Genomic DNA, 19,403 nt, shown 5'->3' with positions numbered 1-19,403 from the left:
CATCCCTGCACTCCTACACTCCTGCATCCTTGCACCCCTACATCCCTGCACACCTGCACTCCTGCACGCCTGAATCCCTGCACCCCTACACTCCTGCACCCCTACACTCCTGTAGGCCTGCACACCTGCACCCCTGCATCCTTGCACCCCTACACCCCTGCATCCCTGCACCCCTACACCTCTACACACCTGCACTCCTGCACACCTGAATCCCTGCACCCCTACACTCCTGCACCCCTACACTCCTGTAGGCCTGCACACCTGCACTCCTGCATCCTTGTACCCCTACACCCTTGCACACCTGCACTCCTGCACACCTGCACTCCTGCATGTCTGCACCCCTACATCCCTGCACGTCTACACCCCTGCATGTCTGCACCCCTACACCCCTGCATCCCTGCACCCCTGCATGTCTGCACCCCTACACCCCTGCACACCTGAAGCAGTCATTTTCAGCTTCTTTGGTAACAGGTGCTTACCCCCCATTCCTTATCCATTGCTCCTGTGTTGGAAGGCAGGGCCGTCATTCTCTTCCCTCGTAGGCTGATGACTTACTTCCTCCACCCGCAGAGCTGCTCCTGGAGATCCCACACTGCTTCCAGAACCCTGTCTTTGTGCCGCTTTATAAACAGGGTCTCATGTAGTCTAGGCTGGCCTCAAAACAAGGAGAGGGTGACCTGGACCTTTTGATCCTCCTGCTTCTGCCTCCCTTGCTGCTGTGAGAGGCAGACAACCATGCACACATGTGCACTTCTGGGGATCCAACCGCCTCAGGCACGCAGGGCGAGGACTCTGCCAACGGAGCCACATCGCCATCCCCCTAACCCCTCACTCCGCTCTCCTCTTCTGTTTGTTGTCATTGTTGTAACTTTGTTTAGTTTTTATTTTGGAGGAGACCCTTCTAGTATCTGTCTAAGAAACTCTATACAGAATGGTTAGTAGCTTTTTGAGTTACTCTATCTGCAGATAACTTTTATTCTAGTTGTACTTGGCTGGCTTATTAATTAATTAAGTTGGTTATTTTGCAATCCCAAAAAGTCTTTTGACTTTAGAAATATCAGAAGCATCACACGCAGTGTCTTCTCAGCTCCATTGTGTTAGTGTCTGCTGCAGCTCTCTCAATCTCTCTCTCTCTCTCTCTCTGATTTTTATGGTCATCTCTCTATAACTTAAAAAAAATTTATCAATTTGTTGTAGGACAGGATCTCAGAGGTGGTAGTGAATTCCATACTGAGCATGTGGATGTCAGAGAAGAGCTTGGTGGAACTGGTTCCACCCCTACATGGTTCTGGAAACAAGTTCAGGTTGCCAGACTTGCGAGGCAAATGCCGTTACCTACTGAGCCGTCTCACTGGCCCCTGATCTTGTCTTTCATTTTCTGAAGTTTAGGTTCTCAAGTTGCCGTGTCTTGCTTTGTCTTTATTTATTAATTGGCAAACCTTTTTGTTAAGGTAGATATACGCATGCGGAAACTTGAAGTGACAGATGTGGGACTTGGAGAATTCCCACACTGTCTGTCTGCCCCTTGTCTTTCACCTGCATCTCATTTGAGAGGCTTCCCCATGTGTCCTGCCTTCCAGTCCTTATGAGCTTTGGCAAGATGGCAGACACCCTGCTTGGGGTTTCTGTTCTGGGGCCCAGACTGATGCCAAAGTCAGGTATTCTCCATTGACTTTTCCTCTGCTGGGGCTCATGCCATACTGACTCTACCCTCATTTGAGAGTAGTGTTTTCACCTGTTTTGTCCAGTGCTCCAACAATTGGGCTTCATCCAGGTCAGAAGCGTGCAAGGCCCAGAATGAAAGCAAGTGACAGGAGAGCCTGGAAGTGCAGTCCCCATTGGAGGAGTTAGAGAAAGGATTGAAGGAGCTGAAGGGGTTTGCAACCCCATAAGAACAAGAATGCCAACCAACCAGAGTTCCCAGGGACTGAACCACTACCCGAAGACTACACATGGACTCACCCATGGCTCCAACTGCATATGTAGCAGAGGATGGCCTTGTTGGATATTAATGGGAGGAGAAGCCCTTGGTCCTGCCAAGGCTGGAACCCCCAGTGTAGGGGAATGTGGGGGAGGGGAAGGGAGTGGTTGGAAAGGGGAACACCTTTATAGAAGATGAGGGGTGGGAGATGGGATGGGGGCTTATGGATGGGAAACCTGGTAAGGGAATAACATTTAAAGAAAAAAAAAGGAGGAAGGCTGGGGACTGGGACAGGGTGCCTGCCAGGCACATAAAGTAGAAGGATCAACTCCCCAGCTAGTGCAACCAGATAAGCACTGGCACTGCCGGCTTTTCCAAACACAGGATTTCAGTGAGATCTTAGCATCTCTAGCTATTGGAAACCTATAAGCCTCAGGGCAGGACCCAAACCACAAATGACGGACTGTATCTGAGCCTTAGGTCAAGACAGTGGCATGGCTTCACATTCCCTGAAAAAGTATCTTCAGCCAGCAGCCAATCAGCTAGTCGATTTCTTTGCCTCGGCCGTTGGATTCCTCTGCCAGCAACCCTCTTCTGCTTGAAGCTGCCGGTGTGCATAACAAAGTAAACCAACGTTTATCAAAGCATACTGACACAGTGTAAATACGAGTACCAGAGCGCTCACTAATGACAGTTCGTTGGTTTCCTGGGTCAGATCGCCAAGTCCAGTTTTATTTGTGTGAAGTTGAGAAAGCTTGAGGTCACTTTTCAGCTGAGTTTTCTGGCACCGTGAAAGCAGAGCTAGATGCACTTTTTCCGACCTCATTTTGAAGTAGGAAGTGATTCGTTTTGTTTGCGGCACAGTGCGCAGATGTTTGTAAGCTGAATAGTCCTCATCGAGCCTCTAGCCTCTTGGGTGTATTTCAGACTCTGAGGTTTGACTTCAATGCCTGTTTCTTCCTTCAGATTCTTTTTGTGTGTGTAGCTCATAGCATTTCTTGTTTGCTAAACCGCATGTGTCTCCAGAAGATTTCCCTTGTATCCTCGCCTGTTCTGAAGCTGAGCATCAAACACTGTAATTAAGGCCATCGGAGGTAGCACACACATCTGTAGTCTCCCACATCTGAAGTCCTAGCACTTGGAAGGTGGAGGCAAGAAATCCCAGAATTCTAGGTCTTCCTTGGCTACATAGGGAGTTTGAGGCCAGCCTAGCATACATGAGCCCCTGTCTCCAACAAAAAGTTGTGATTTAAGTGATTTTGGGGGGAAAAAAAACTTTGGGATATTTACTTTTTAGCTCTTTTTTTTTTTTTTTTGTCAAGTATATTTATTGTACATGGTACTGTATTCCATAAGGGGATCTTCCTATAATAGACATCATGTGTCAATGCATGCCAAACGCTCTCACTCCCTTCCCATACCGCTGTTAGTCCCCACCCCCTTTGGATGCTACTTAGAATAATGGCTGTGTGACTATAATAATCAAATGGAGGTGCAATAGTGAAGTAGTAGATGACTGCTGTGGATTGAAAGGGACCCCAAGAGGAGACTTTAGATGTAGACCTGAAAGATAGACTTTAGAATCGTAAACCCTAACAGTCAATCAAAACCACTAGAGTTGGTTGGACGTGCATTACAGATGAAGAAAATAGGTCTCAGACCTAACTAGAACGGAGGTCCAGTATTTCTTCTTGACCCTTAACATGTAACCCTCTGTACTCCTGTCCATTCTCAGCCTCTGACTCCTGGGACTCCTACCTTTATGGTAATGGAGACCCGAGACTACTGAGCTGGTGGCAGACGGTCTGTGAAGAGTAGCTTTAAAGCTCTGCCCTTAGAAACACTTAGCTTCAGGCTTCTACAAACGGCCTCAGAAGTGTGGGGCCTTGAGGACGGTCACCTTGTGCCTGGGCGCTACACTGAAAAGTGTCCTCACTGCGTATAACTGCCTGAGGTTTCAGTGTGTGAAGGGGCATTCTGCCCACACAGCAGTCAGTGGGAGGCCATGACGCCTCCCCGTCAGCCTGTGTGGACTGTGTTCTTCAGAGATATCTGCCTGGTGGGTGAGCCTGGGGTGTTTGTCTCCAGGACATGTTTGTCAGTGTCTGGAATTTGACCTATAGCTGTTCCACTGACACATGGTAGGAGGAGGCCCAGATGCTGCAAATAGCACAGTAGAAGACAGATGGACGGATGTGAGCATCACTGAGACCAAGTAACTTGGTCTGCAGTGTTCATCCTCCATCCCATAATGCACTTGCAAACTGTCAACCAAAGTCCACATGCGTTTTAGGATTAACAAATGGTGAAAAGGGTCCAGATAAGTAAGCTGAACGGATTGTTGATAGTAGTCAGCTGTGCGGGAGGCAGCGGTGGAGCACAACTCGATATTTTTAAAGAAGGATTTGAATACGACATTTATGTGTGAAATGTCATAGATGCGGCTATTTTTCAAATGTCAAAGATTATGGGTGTAACATTAAGCAAAGAGAATGAGCATCCTCTGTCCTTGGGGGAGCTCTAGCCACTGCAGGGGACAGATAATACTTACACATACATACACGAGAACAGCAATGAGGCCTGAAGGGTGACTCGGCGGCTAAGAGCACGGGCCTGTTTCTCAGCACACACACAAGTGGCTCTAAGCCACTGTCACTCCAGCTCCAGGGTTGTGAGGCCTGCAAGGGCACCTGCACTCACCTGCACGTACACACACGGAAATACAGTTTAGAATAATTAAGAGAGGTCTGAAGAGTAAAGAAAGAGAGAGCAGCAAATGCTCTTGCCCTCCTCTTCAGCCCCAGCACCCCCATGCTGGCTCACAATCTGTAGCTCCAGTTCTGGGGGATCTGCTGGCCTCATGAGACCTCCTGGACATACACACACGCAGACAAATTAACTACATAAACTAAAAACACATTTTTAAAATACGGGTAATTAGACAGTTGAGGAGGTTAAAAGCAGAGGAGGAGGTCTGTGAGGAGGGCTCACTGGGAAGGAGTTTGTGGTTTAATGGAGCATCAGACAGCCGATAAGATTAACCATTACCAAGTAGGGCAGAGTGTCTTGAGCTGCTTCCCAACCTGTCTCTTTTCCCGTTTTCTACCTCAGAACAACAGAGTCAGGCGCTTCGCCTTTGAGCTCAAGATGCAGGACAAAAGCAGTTACCTTCTGGCTGCGGACAGTGAGGCAGAGATGGAGGAGTGGGTCACAGTCCTCAACAAGATCCTCCAGCTCAACTTTGAGGCTGCAATGCAAGAGAAGCGAAATGGGGACCCTCATGAAGGTGGGTAGGGCCAGTCTCCCTCAGCACACACACAGGACTCTCATGAAGGTGGGTAGGGCCAGTCTCCCTCAGCACACACACTGGGCCCTCATGAAGGTGGGTAGGGCCAGTCTCCCTCAGCACACACACAGGGCCCTCATGAAGGTGGGTAGGGCCAGTCTCCCTCAGCACACACACAGGGCCCTCATGAAGGTGGGTAGGGCCAGTCTCCCTCAGCACACACAGGGCCCTCATGAAGGTGGGTAGGGCCAGTCTCCCTCAGCACACACACTGGGCCCTCATGAAGGTGGGTAGGGCCATTCTCCCTCAGCACACACAGGGCCCTCATGAAGGTGGGTAGGGCCAGTCTCCCTCAGCACACACACTGGGCCCTCATGAAGGTGGGTAGGGCCAGTCTCCCTCAGCACACACAGGGCCCTCATGAAGGTGGGTAGGGCCAGTCTCCCTCAGCACACACACTGGACTCTCATGAAGGTGGGTAGGGCCAGTCTCCCTCAGCACACACACTGGACTCTCATGAAGGTGGGTAGGGCCAGTCTCCCTCAGCACACACAGGGCCCTCATGAAGGTGGGTAGGGCCAGTCTCCCTCAGCACACACACTGGGCCCTCATGAAGGGGGTAGGGCCAGTCTCCCTCAGCACACACACTGGGCCCTCATGAAGGTGGGTAGGGCCAGTCTCCCTCAGCACACACACTGGGCCCTCATGAAGGTGGGTAGGGCCAGTCTCCCTCAGCACACACAGGGCCCTCATGAAGGTGGGTAGGGCCAGTCTCCCTCAGCACACACACTGTGTGGCCACTCCTGCTTTCCCCAGGAAGAAGAGGAACTGTAAAAGCCCATGAGAGGTGGGAAGATGTGAGCTTTTCACAGAGTCTGTCAGCAAAGGTTTTTGCCATACTAGATTTTACTGCTCTGAAGCCAGACATGGGTGTTGCACTTGGGGAGCAGAGGCAAGAGGCACAGGTTTTGAGGTAGCCCAGTCAACCATGCAGGGAGCTTCATGTCAACTGGAGCTATGTAGTGTCCCTGTCTTAGAAAAGCATTAGTACCTTGACAGCGTTTGTGTGGGAAGCATGTAACAGGAACGCCCAGGCTCATGGTAGGGAGGGCACTGTTTTGCTATGTGACCTGGGACAAACTAGTCATGTTTTCTGAGATTTTACCTGAAAATGGAAATATGAAGTAGGGACTTTGCTAAGTGGGTGGGGCGCTTGTCTGTTGTGAATGAAGCCTTAGGTTCCCAGTGCTGCATAGACCCTGTGTGGTGGCACACACCTGTGGGGGGAAGAGGGTCAGAAGGTCGTTCTTGGCTACACAGTACATTCAAGGCTTGCCTGGGCTACATGACACCCTATCTTTAAGTAAAAATAAAAGTTTTCAAGTAACAATAAATGAACAAACAAACAAACGTCATCAGCAGAAACCCTGTAGCTCCAGACGGTAGGGGATCCATCTTTACAGTGGGACAGTTAATGGCAGGACTCTTACCCTAAATTTCAGGGTAGTCAGCCCATGTTTTTGACGCATGTTCATATTGTACTTCAAGCCCATAAGAGATTCCCAGCCCTGGCTGTTCCCAAATTACCCAGAGTTTGATAAAAGCCAAATTCCCAAGTCCCGTGTCCCGCCCAAGCTTCTGACTGATTGAGAGTGGCTGAGAGGGATGCACTTAGCTGATGACAGTTCTAGTATGAGGGGAGCTGAGGGTGGGGATTTTAGCTATAAAAGGTCCTGGGCCACCACTCCCCCCACCCCCGGGTGTAGGTCAGTCTCATTCCAGCTGTTTGTAATGTTCTTTCAGACTTGATAACCACTGCATTCAGGTTCCTTTGCCTTCATTAAGAAAGTCTTAACTCAGTTGATCTCTCTTGCCATTTAGATGATGAACAAAGCAAACTGGAAGGTTCCGGTTCCGGTTTGGACAGCTACCTGCCTGAACTTGCCAAGGTAAGGCTGTCCTCCCTCCACCCTCCACTGAGTGCCGAGTGCCTCTCATCCAGTGCTCTCCCATAATGACTGCCCTGGTGCTGTGATTGCTGCTGTCAGCTTTCTGGGGTGAATGTGAGGGGGAGGGAATTAGTTCACACAAGGGACAGACACTTCAGTCTGTTCTCCAGTTAACACCCTACAAAGTATGTTGCTATTCCTTTAAATGCTGTCATTGTATTTAATATATCAGCACACATGCTGCAGAAATAGCCAAAGGACATTCTTCTGCCTGCCTAGTATTCTCTCCATTCAGGCTTCTCTTACTTAAACTACGTTCACTGGTACCTTAGTTAATGTTATTGCTGTGAAAAACACCATGACCGAAAGCAACTCGGGGAGGAAAGGGTGACCTACAACGCTCAGGTCACACTGATGTATTAGAATCGCGGCTCACGTCTGGACAGACCACACCAGGCCAATGTAGTTCCACATGGGAGAGGTTTATTATGGGGGAAGGGGCATCGTAGACAAAAGGGGGAAAGAGAAAGAAGAAGAAGGGAAGAGTCAGGAAGGGTCTGCCTTTTAGACTGTGATGTAACCACTCGAAGGTAAAGATGGGAGGTGAACCAAATGGACGCTGTGAATGTATGGCCATTGCCATGGCAACAGATCCCTGTTGCTGGGTTCGCCACACACTCCATCACTGAGGGAAGAAATCAGGGCAGAAACTCGTGCAGCAAACTGGAAGCAGAATCTGAAGCAGAGGCCATAGAGTAACACTGCTTACTGGTTTTCTTTTCCATGGCTCGCTCAGTCTGCTTTATTATAGCACCAGGACCAGCAGCCCAGGATGGCTTTTTCTCTAGTGAGCTGGACCCTCCCTCATCAATCATCAATTCAGAAAATGAGCCACAGGCTAGCCCAGAGGTCTGTCTACAGGCTAGCCCACAGCCTGGCCAGCTGGGGCATCTTCTGACATGACCTAGCTCGTGTCAAGTGGACATAAATGAGCCAGCATACCTGGGCACTCTCTCCACCCAATAGCCCCAGTGCCCAAGAGGGGGATTGCGGTTATCTTGTCATTTTAACCAAAGAGGAGGTGCTGAGTTACAAAGCATGATCTGGATCACCTGAAACAAGGTGCAGGAGAACAACCACAGAGCTGGTGATTCGTGCATTTGTAATTCTGTGAAACCCCAGAGTCACTGAAAAGCACAAGGAAAAACAAAACAACCACATTGCCACTGCCCAGAGCCTGTGCTGCTTCTGCTCCCTCATCAGCCTCAGCGGCAGGCCCATCCTTCAGGCACCACCTTTGCTCCCTCCCATTCACCTCTGCACCGCAGCCCCAGCCCTGAGCGTCCACTGTGAGGCTTCTCACTTGCATTGTGTCTCATGGTTTTACAAATACTTCGCCCAGAAAGCGCAGGGTGTGAGTCTTGATGTTTGAAGTTGCTTTTTCTGTTTACTTTGATATGGTGTTCAGTACTATCACATTTAGCCTTCTTTTGGGGACATCTGGTCAGTCTTTCTATTGTACTGTACAAACATTTTAGCTCTTTGGATATTTCCATGTTTCTTACTCTGAACAGTGCTACGAGTATCCTTGTCCTGATGTCCTGTTTGTGTGTGTGTGTGTGTGTGTGTGTGTGCATGCGCGTGTGTTATGTGTGCATGTGTGTGTGGATGTGTGTGCATGTGTGTGTGTTCATGTGTTGTGTGTTCATGTGTTGTGTGTGCATGTGTTGTGTGTGGATGTGTGTGCATGTGTGTGTGTTCATGTGTTGTGTGTGCATGTTTGTGTAGGCATGTGTGTGTGCCTGTGTTGTGTGTGCATGTGTTGTGTATGCATGTGTTGTGTGTGCACGTGAACATTTAGAACTGATGTCTTTGTCTTTGCTGCCCTTCATTCTCTTTGTGACCTTCCCTTTCTGTTTTGCTTTTTAATAATAAAGTGAAGTGGTGCCTGTCCACACCCACATGTTAAACACTATAATAGAAATATGCTGTGTCTATATAGGATTGCAAATAGACCAGCATTCAGAATTGACCTTTCTCTATATAAATCTTCCCGGCTGGGACTTTGGGTATTGTTTTTCCTTGGGACTTAGCTGTTTCCACAGAATCTTTTTAGCACCTGCCTATTAAAGCTAACTTTAGAGCCCTCATTGTAACCTATGCCTAGCCTGGAGGAGTTTTGGGTTCTGACTTCTGTGTTTATTTTCATACTTTTTCGTGTGTGTGTGTGTGTGTGTGTGTGTGTGTGTGTGTGTGTGTGTGTGTCTGTGATGTGTGTCTGTGTGTGTGTGTGTGTGTGTGTGTGTATGTGGTGTGTCTCTGTATGTATGTGGCATGTGTCTGTATATATCTGTGGTGTATGGCTGTGTGTATGTCTGTGTGTGGCTGTGTATATGTCTGTCTCTATGTGTCTGAAGCCCAGGGCCTTGCATATGGTAGACCAATACTCTGATACTGAACTGCACACCTCACTTCATCATGTTAGGAAGTCTAAGCATCGTTTAGCACCCATACACGCATGTTTCCTTGTTTCTGGATGCCCAGAGGTCCCCACAGCAACATTGAACTGCTTGACTCTTAGTTTTGAAGCAGCACATTGATGCAGTCTGGAAATCAGAAAGGAACTTTCGAGGCACCCAGTGAGCAGAGAGGTCACCTAGGAAGCAGCCCGGGTTATCTGAACCCGTGTCTGTTATTTAACACCTGCATTCTCAAGCCAGGCATGGGGGCACACAGCACTGGGGAGGAAAGTAGGAAGAATACAAGTTCAGGATCAGCCTGGCTCATCCAAAAGCCTATCTTAGCCAAAGAAAATCCAGTTTCTTAGCCAACAAGAAATCCAATTTTTCCCCTATGGAGATGCATGAGAATTTTAGTTCTGTCTTCTACTTCCTGGCCAACGTAAATTTTCAAAGGCAAATAGGGGGAAATGTGTTGTCCCCAGGGTGTTACCGTGAGGATCATTGGACCTGTGGATCTGTCAGTCACCTATGCCTTCTGCTGGCCTACTCAGAGTTGTGTATGAGGGGCCCTGCTCTAACTGGAGGCTGCATGCCTGCACCTGGCTGTGTATAGCCTCCTGCTACAGTGCTAGGGGTGTGGCTAGTCGGTACTTGTTGAGAGAGCATGGGAACTGGCTAGTGAATGGACATCCTGTTTTCAGGAGAAATGGGGCGGGAGGGGTGCAGGGAGAGAAGGGGAGTGTACTCTGGATAAAGAGGTCAGGCAAGCAGCAGGCAGGAGAGGAAGGGGTTGATGGGCGGGAGGCTACAGTGTGAAAACTGTAGAGGCTGCCTGGGACAGTGGGGCGAGGCTGAAAGTAGCTGGGGTGACTTAGTGACAGAGTCCTCTCTGGGCAGCTGGTCATTACCTAGCTCATCCTGTTCCTCTGGCTTTTGTTTTCCACTGTGACTGAGACTTGGCCAAACAGGAAATGTCTGACAGGAAGTTGTTTCACTGCAAAATAACTGAAGTTTCATCCTGGAATATTATGGACTGGGCTCATGATGTGCGTGAAGCCGACCTGGATTTTCAGGGCTGTTGGTGTGCTCCTGGAGCTGTTGCTTATTCCGGGAGTATAGGCACATCTTTACTGTTTCCATATCGGGACACGCTGTATTTACCCAAACTTTATCCTTTCCTCCTATTGTCTAGCAGGGAAACAAACTTTTTATTGCAAATATAACAAAACGCACAGCATCAGTCTATACTTATAAGCATTTATATTTAAAAAGCCTCTATGAGCCAGAGAACTGGTTTCTTCCAGAACTCAGGGTGCCCCTTGCTCTGATGGCCTTGATGTTAGGTGATGCTGGAGGGTGTGCGTTGCTTTCTCGTGTGAAGGAAGCCAACTCTCTTTATTCGTTTTCCTCCGGGGATGGGGGAAACAGTAGCTCTCAATTTGTCATCTTGTATTCTGAAAGAGAGGCGGTTCACGTGACTCCAACAGCTTCCACCCGATTTCTTTTTTATTCTTTTATCTCTAAGTCAATGAACTTTTCTCTCCAGGTAAACCTTCCATAGTTGAATACAGGACAGAGTGAGGTTCACAATTTTATGGTCTCTTTGAGGCTGGCTAAGGGCTGGGGCCGTGCTCAATAGGACTTGTGGGAACCCATGTGGTTTCCTGGACACATTTTTATAAGAGTTTTAAAGCCAAGTTTGTAACAAACACTTCCTTCCCTAAGTCCCAAACCAGAAACCCATGCCATTATTACACCGAGGGGGACTGGCTGCGGTTTGGCAGTCATTTGCATTGCTAAGCCTTCCACTTCTAGCCTGGCTTTGTGTCTTGAGGTGAAACATTTGTCCTTCTGAGTTAAACGTCACAGATGCAGTGAATCTGTGTCCTGGTTGCCTTTTAATTTAAGAAGTAAATAATCTGGGGAGGGGGCTGGAGAGATGGCTCAGTGGTAAGAGCCCCGACTGCTCTTCCAGAGGTCCTGAGTTCAATTCCCAGCAACCACATGGTGGGTCACAACCATCTGTAATGGGATCCGGTGCCCTCTTCTGGTGTGTGTGTGTACTCATATAAATAAAATAATTTTTTTAAGTAAATAATCTGGGGGTTGGAGAGAAAGCTCAGTTGTTAAAAGCACCAGCTGCTCTTCCAGGGGACTTTATTAGATTCCTAGCGCCTACATAGTGGCTCATAACCCTCCGCGTCTCCATTTCCAGGGATCAGAGACCCTCTTCCGGCCTCCATGAGTGCATGGTTCAAAGGCACACATGCAGGCAAACCACCCATACACATAAACATTTTTAAAAGAGAGGATTTTGCCAATGGTTTTATTTCATCTTGTCTAAATGACTCAACAGTTAACACAGTATTTTTCCTGCAGTGCACCTTGGAATAAATAAACTTGCCTGTAGATTTTTTTTTCACTTTAAATCATGTTGTCGGCTCACAGAAAACCAGAGATACATTGCTGTCTTCTGGAGACATGAAAACGTCTGTGACTGGGCTTACCGTCTATTGCATGGGATGGCACGTTTTTTGTTGGTTTTGTTTTGTTGGTTTTGTTTGGCTGAATCCTTCTCTTTGCCATGTGTGCAGGTGACAGCTTCTAGGGAAGCTCTGCTCCTGTCCCCTTTCCTCACATTTCCCTCTCTGGCCAGGAAGCAGCCATGGCTGTCTGAAGGAAGCCTCCTACAGCCATACTCAGCGCTGACCGACCACAGGCTATTTTCAGAGCAGGACTGAATTCTGCCACTCTGAAATGCACTCAATTGCATAGTCTTGGGATAATTTTTTTTAACAGCTGTATTTTTGTGGGCACGTTGGCTGTGAAAGTACATATTATAAGTATCTTTGCTAAGCATTGATTAAGATTTTACTTTCGTGCTTCCTGTCAGGAAAACCGCCCATGTTGGGTAAAGAAGTTAATCTTTTATCTTCAAGACCGTCCTCTTCCTGAGAACTGCAGTGGTAACTTACTCTGATCCTCTTGCACCTCTGGGCACAGAGAGAACGTGTGTGTGCGCGTGCGAGGTCTTTCGATGCTTCCTAAAATGCTGTGATTTGCCCGTTACTTTCCCAGTTAGTTTTTCTACCACATGGGTGCCTCTGTGTCGGCAGAGCGGGCGGTCTCTTTGCAGATGGATCACACGCAGGCTGAGGATGTGGTAGTTCATTGGTGGGTAGTGTATGCGTTATTCGGTCGTGTGTCAATGAGGAATATTTAGGTGATATTCAGTTTCAGCCTCTGTAAATTGTATGGTAAACTCTGTGGCATGTAATCCGTGGACTCAGATTTCAGGAGGGTCCCAAACTGCAGTTTCCAGGCCAGAGAGTGTTGTATTTTTGATGTTTTTAGATATTGCTAGTTTCTTGGCCTTAAAGAGTGCAATTTATATTCCTGTTTCTCTGCCTTAGTCCCAAAGTTTTATCTAAAGACTATTTTAGTCCACTGCCTCTGTTTTCTGTTGCTCTTTCCATAGTTCTTGTGATTTCATGTTTATTTGCTCTTTGGGTTTCGGCTTCATGTTTAACTTATGTATTCATTTTTTCCTTTTCCTCTATTTTATTATAGTCTTCATTTTATTAAATATACTTTTCTATTTTTGACTTGTGGAATAGTTAAGAATCTGGGCTTCTAAACGAGTTAAATATGAGCTTCTACTCTATGTCGAAACTGTAAGAATCACTGGGGCCCTTGCCATAGCACCTTGTCCCTGATGAGCAGGGACAACAGAAGAACCAGCCTCTGGAGGCTGTGTAACTTCTCGGTTATTGTCTGGTACTGGGTGTTAAAGTAGAAGAGGCGTCTGTCGTGCTGGGTCTGTGCTGTTACTACAGCCCTAGATTGTGAACATTAAATGGGCACTAAGGAGAGCATCTAGCAATAGACACCGGGCATTACCAACCAAAGTCAGTTTTCGTAATCATTATTATTCCACCCCCCCCCATTCTCATTTCCCAGATCTGTCTTACTTGATAGCCTTCGGCCCCATCATGCACTGGGCTTTCCCTTTGTCTGACATGTGACTCTGGTCCTTGGGAGGGGTGGGAGGAAGTTTAAGAATCCAGTTTTGCTTTTTGTCTAGCTCATGGCCCAGCAGCTGTATGAGGTAGATCGTGGCTTTGACTCCTCAGAATCTGTCTTCTTTCTTGGAAGGACATATTCCTTGGCGACAGTGGCCATGTTGGGAGGCTTTGTGTCTAATTTCGCTACAGACATATTTTCTCTTTTATGTACACGTCTTATCTGCTCTCCAGTTCTGAAGACCTCAGAGTAGTTTTGCTGTCTCTGCTAGTTTCTCATCTCCTGTCAATTTAGAGAGCAAGCAGCTTCCAGGAGGACACCAGCCATTGTGTCCCAGATCACAGTCTTTGCCTTTGTCGGAGGACCCATCAGGATTAGCATACAGTACTGCTTGCCACTCCAGTCACCTCGGCTCCTGGAGAAGCTCCCTGACAGTTGACAGCATGTTTGTTCTTTGGGCTCAGTTGAAGAAAATTCCACCTACATGTGGTACAGTTTGTTTTGTGTGTGTTTAAAGAAAAGAAGGTAAAGGGAGAGAGGAGATGGAGTGAGACCAGGCCCTCTCAGACTCTGTATGGAGAGGGCCTGCCTCCACCACAGGGACATATTCTACCCAGAAAGCATGACCAGGAGCTGCAAAGAGTCCCGCCCAAGAGGTCACTCGTAAATGCCACCATGATAAATATAGCTGCGGCTAACCTGTGGCATCATCTTGTACATGATTTTCCTCAGAAACCAGAAGTCTAGGTAGGTAGACCAGTTGGCTCAGAGAGCCCATTATGAATGTCATTTCATCCACAAGTAGGTTAAATATAGTCATGGGCATTCGAGTCACAGCCAAGGACCCATCACAACAACTTAGTGACTGAAAAGTTAGTAAGATTCTTAATTTCTCATTGGCTTCATTCAGAGACACAATAATAGACGTCACTCGGCCATTAACAGAGAGGGCACTGTGGCTGTCACTGTCCCATGGTCTAGGGCAGAGAGGCCACATCTGTCTGTGGGGAAAGTATGGGATGATGAGGGCACATTATAGTTAGTGCTCTGTATTATCTGTGAAAACCAGGAGCACACTACAGGAGAGACCAGTAAAGAGGTTAAAGATGACTTGAGTCTTGGGACTGTAAGCCTCTTTCACACACACCCTCCAAGTCCTGCATCTCCATTTCCAACATGCCACCCTATGTCTGTGTCCTTCTGTGGCTTCTCCTCTGCCTGCCAACTCCCCTCCACTCTCTCTGAGGAATCGTATCCCAAGACTTCTGTCCTCTTTGGCGTGCTGATGTCCTCCAAGCCTGGAAATCGAGTCCTGCTACTGAGAGACTGCAGTGAGGCTGTCTACTGAGAGACTGCAGTGAGGCTGGCTACTGAGAGATTGCAGTGAGGCTGTCTACTGAGAGATTGCAGTGAGGCCTGCTACTGAGAGACTGCAGTGAGGCTGGCTACTGAGAGATTGCAGTGAGGCCTGCTACTGAGAGGCTGCAGTGAGGCTGGCTACTGAGAGACTGCAGTGAGGCTGTCTACTGAGAGACTGCAGTGAGGCTGTCTACTGAGGGATTGCAGTGAGGCCTGCTACTGAGAGACTGCAGTGAGGCCTGCTACTGAGAGACTGCAAAAGGCTGTCTATTGAGAAACTGCAGTGAGGCCGGCTACTGAGAGATTGCAGTGAGGCCGGCTACTGAGAGACTGCAGTGAGGCCGGCTACTGAGAGACTGCAGTGAGGCCTGCTACTGAGAGATTGCAGTGAGGCTGTCTACTGAGAGATTGCAGTGAGGCTGGCTACTGAGAGACTGCAGTGAGGCTGGCTACTGAGAGATTGCAGTGAGGCCTGCTACTGAGAGACTGCAGTGAGGCTGTCTACTGAGAGACTGCAGTGAGGCTGTCTACTGAGAGACTGCAGTGAGGCCTGCTACTGAGAGATTGCAGTGAGGCCTGCTACTGAGAGACTGCAGTGAGGCCTGCTACTGAGAGATTGCAGTGAGGCTGTCTACTGAGAGACTGCAGTGAGGCTGTCTACTGAGAGACTGCAGTGAGGCTGTCTACTGAGAGACTGCAGTGAGGCTGGCTACTGAGAGACTGCAGTGAGGCTGGCTACTGAGAGATTGCAGTGAGGCTGTCTACTGAGAGATTGCAGTGAGGCTGTCTACTGAGAGATTGCAGTGAGGCTGGCTACTGAAAGCCTGCAGTGAGGCTGTCTACTGAGAGATTGCAGTGAGGCTGGCTACTGAGAGACTGCAGTGAGGCTGTCTACTGAGAGATTGCAGTGAGGCCTGCTACTGAGAGACTGCAGTGAGGCTGTCTACTGAGAGACTGCAGTGAGGCCGGCTACTGAGAGATTGCAGTGAGGCCTGCTACTGAGAGACTGCAGTGAGGCTGGCTACTGAGAGATTGCAGTGAGGCCTGCTACTGAGAGACTGCAGTGAGGCTGTCTACTGAGAGACTGCAGTGAGGCTGTCTACTGAGAGATTGCAGTGAGGCCTGCTACTGAGAGACTGCAGTGAGGCCTGCTACTGAGAGACTGCAGTGAGGCTGTCTACTGAGAGACTGCAGTGAGGCTGGCTACTGAGAGACTGCAGTGAGGCTGTCTACTGAGAGACTGCAGTGAGGCCTGCTACTGAGAGACTGCAGTGAGGCTGTCTACTGAGAGATTGCAGTGAGGCCTGCTACTGAGAGACTGCAGTGAGGCCTGCTACTGAGAAACTGCAGTGAGGCCGGCTACTGAGAGATTGCAGTGAGGCTGTCTACTGAGAGACTGCAGTGAGGCCTGCTACTGAGAGACTGCAGTGAGGCTGTCTACTGAGAGACTGCAGTGAGGCTGGCTACTGAGAGATTGCAGTGAGGCCTGCTACTGAGAGACTGCAGTGAGGCTGGCTACTGAGAGATTGCAGTGAGGCCTGCTACTGAGAGACTGCAGTGAGGCTGTCTACTGAGAGACTGCAGTGAGGCTGTCTACTGAGAGATTGCAGTGAGGCCTGCTACTGAGAGACTGCAGTGAGGCCTGCTACTGAGAGACTGCAGTGAGGCTGTCTACTGAGAGACTGCAGTGAGGCTGTCTACTGAGGGATTGCAGTGAGGCCTGCTACTGAGAGACTGCAGTGAGGCCTGCTACTGAGAGATTGCAGTGAGGCTGTCTATTGAGAAACTGCAGTGAGGCCTGCTACTGAGAGATTGCAGTGAGGCCTGCTACTGAGAGACTGCAGTGAGGCTGACTACTGAGAGATTGCAGTGAGGCCGGCTACTGAGAGACTGCAGTGAGGCCGGCTACTGAGAGACTGCAGTGAGGCCTGCTACTGAGAGATTGCAGTGAGGCTGGCTACTGAGAGACTGCAGTGAGGCTGGCTACTGAGAGATTGCAGTGAGGCTGTCTACTGAGAGACTGCAGTGAGGCTGTCTACTGAGAGATTGCAGTGAGGCTGGCTACTGAGAGACTGCAGCGAGGCTGTCTACTGAGAGATTGCAGTGAGGCTGTCTACTGAGAGACTGCAGTGAGGCCTGCTACTGAGAGATTGCAGTGAGGCCTGCTACTGAGAGACTGCAGTGAGGCCTGCTACTGAGAGATTGCAGTGAGGCTGTCTACTGAGAGACTGCAGTGAGGTTGTCTACTGAGAGACTGCAGTGAGGCCTGCTACTGAGAGACTGCAGTGAGGCTGTCTACTGAGAGACTGCAGTGAGGCTGGCTACTGAGAGATTGCAGTGAGGCTGGCTACTGAGAGATTGCAGTGAGGCTGGCTACTGAGAGATTGCAGTGAGGCTGTCTACTGAGAGATTGCAGTGAGGCTGGCTACTGAAAGCCTGCAGTGAGGCTGTCTACTGAGAGATTGCAGTGAGGCTGGCTACTGAGAGACTGCAGTGAGGCTGTCTACTGAGAGATTGCAGTGAGGCCTGCTACTGAGAGACTGCAGTGAGGCTGGCTACTGAGAGATTGCAGTGAGGCCTGCTACTGAGAGATTGCAGTGAGGCTGTCTACTGAGAGACTGCAGTGAGGCTGGCTACTGAGAGACTGCAGTGAGGCTGTCTACTGAGAGACTGCAGTGAGGCTGTCTACTGAAAGACTGCAGTGAGGCTGGCTACTGAGAGATTGCAGTGAGGCCTGCTGCTGAGAGACTGCAGTGAGGCCTGCTACTGAGAGACTGCAGTGAGGCTGTCTACTGAGAGACTGCAGTGAGGCTGGCTACTGAGAGATTGCAGTGAGGCCTGCTACTGAGAGACTGCAGTGAGGCTGACTACTGAGAGATTGCAGTGAGGCCGGCTACTGAGAGACTGCAGTGAGGCCGGCTACTGAGAGACTGCAGTGAGGCCTGCTACTGAGAGATTGCAGTGAGGCTGTCTACTGAGAGACTGCAGTGAAGCTGGATACTGAGAGATTGCAGTGAGGCCTGCTACTGAGAGACTGCAGTGAGGCTGACTACTGAGAGATTGCAGTGAGGCTGGCTACTGAGAGATTGCAGTGAGGCCTGCTACTGAGAGACTGCAGTGAGGCTGACTACTGAGAGATTGCAGTGAGGCCGGCTACTGAGAGACTGCAGTGAGGCCGGCTACTGAGAGACTGCAGTGAGGCCTGCTACTGAGAGATTGCAGTGAGGCTGTCTACTGAGAGACTGCAGTGAAGCTGGATACTGAGAGATTGCAGTGAGGCCTGCTACTGAGAGACTGCAGTGAGGCTGACTACTGAGAGATTGCAGTGAGGCTGTCTACTGAGAGACTGCAGTGAGGTTGGCTACTGAGAGACTGCAGTGAGGCCTGCTACTGAGAGATTGCAGTGAGGCTGTCTACTGAGAGACTGCAGTGAGGCTGTCTACTGAGAGACTGCAGTGAGGCCTGCTACTGAGAGACTGCAGTGAGGCCTGCTACTGAGAGACTGCAGTGAGGCCTGCTACTGAGAGACTGCAGTGAGGCTGTCTCCTGAGAGACTGCAGTGTGGCTGGCTACTGAGAGACTGCAGTGAGGCTGTCTACTGAGAGATTGCAGTTAGGCTGTCTACTGAGAAACTGCAGTGAGGCCGGCTACTGAGAGATTGCAGTGAGGCCTGCTACTGAGAGATTGCAGTGAGGCTGGCTACTGAGAGACTGCAGTGAGGCCATCTACTGAGAGACTGCAGTGAGGCCATCTACTGAGAGACTGCAGTGAGGCCATCTACTGAGAGATTGCAGTGAGGCTGGCTACTGAGAGACTGCAAGCAGAACCCTCCCAGGCACAGCTCTATGAGAAGCCTCCTGGGGTATCAGTGCCAGTGGCATCTCTCCCACAGCATTACAACCTGAGCTTCCTATGCCACGATGGCTGTGGAGCCAGTGCCTCCCAGAGACCAGGCAGGGTTGTCTCATAGCCTGCATTTATAGATGAAGCTGTATCTTACTGACTTTCCTACTGCTGTGAAGAGATACCGTGATTGAGACACATTGTTTAAGAAAGCGATCGCGAGGGCTTGCAGCTTCAGAGGGTTAGAATCCATGAATGTGCGGGTGGGAACATGGCAGCAGGTAGGCAGGCCTGGTGCTGGAGCAGTAACTGAGAACGTACATCTTACTCTACAGGCTCAGGGTAGAGAGGGCGGAAGCTAGCTGGGAATGGTGGGGGCTTTCCAAATTTCAAGTCCCACCCCAAGCACTACAGCTCCTTCAGCAATTCTTCCCCTCCTGGTTCCACCAACTGGGAATGAAGCATTCAAAGAAGTGAGCCCCATGGGGCCATTCTCGTTCAAACCGCCACAGGCAGCGTGCAGACATACTCAGTACCTCTGGGAGGTGGAGAGCAAAGGA

At 49.5% G+C, this 19,403-nt stretch overlaps 1 protein-coding gene across 47 annotated transcripts in view; it reads left to right on the top strand.

Annotated features, from left to right (window-relative positions):
- The window catches only part of Dock9 (dedicator of cytokinesis 9), a 271,459-nt gene that overhangs the window by 133,153 nt on the left and 118,903 nt on the right, over positions 1-19,403 (top strand). For all 47 annotated transcript variants that reach the window (XR_010057802.1, XM_063274005.1, NM_001105759.2 and 44 more), the window contains exons 8-9: positions 5,033-5,207; positions 7,089-7,156. Coding sequence is in view for 46 of the 47 variants with exons in the window: in XM_063274005.1 (XP_063130075.1) it covers positions 5,033-5,207; positions 7,089-7,156 (243 nt within the window). In the remaining variant the exon portion in view is untranslated. The remainder of the gene's footprint in view (positions 1-5,032; positions 5,208-7,088; positions 7,157-19,403) is intronic.

The sequence above is a fragment of the Rattus norvegicus genome, chromosome 15, assembly GCF_036323735.1.
Source record: "Rattus norvegicus strain BN/NHsdMcwi chromosome 15, GRCr8, whole genome shotgun sequence".
NCBI lineage: Eukaryota > Metazoa > Chordata > Mammalia > Rodentia > Muridae > Rattus > Rattus norvegicus.
The sequence above is the reverse complement of the archived record's forward strand: the minus strand, read 5'-3'. Positions and strand labels throughout refer to the sequence as shown.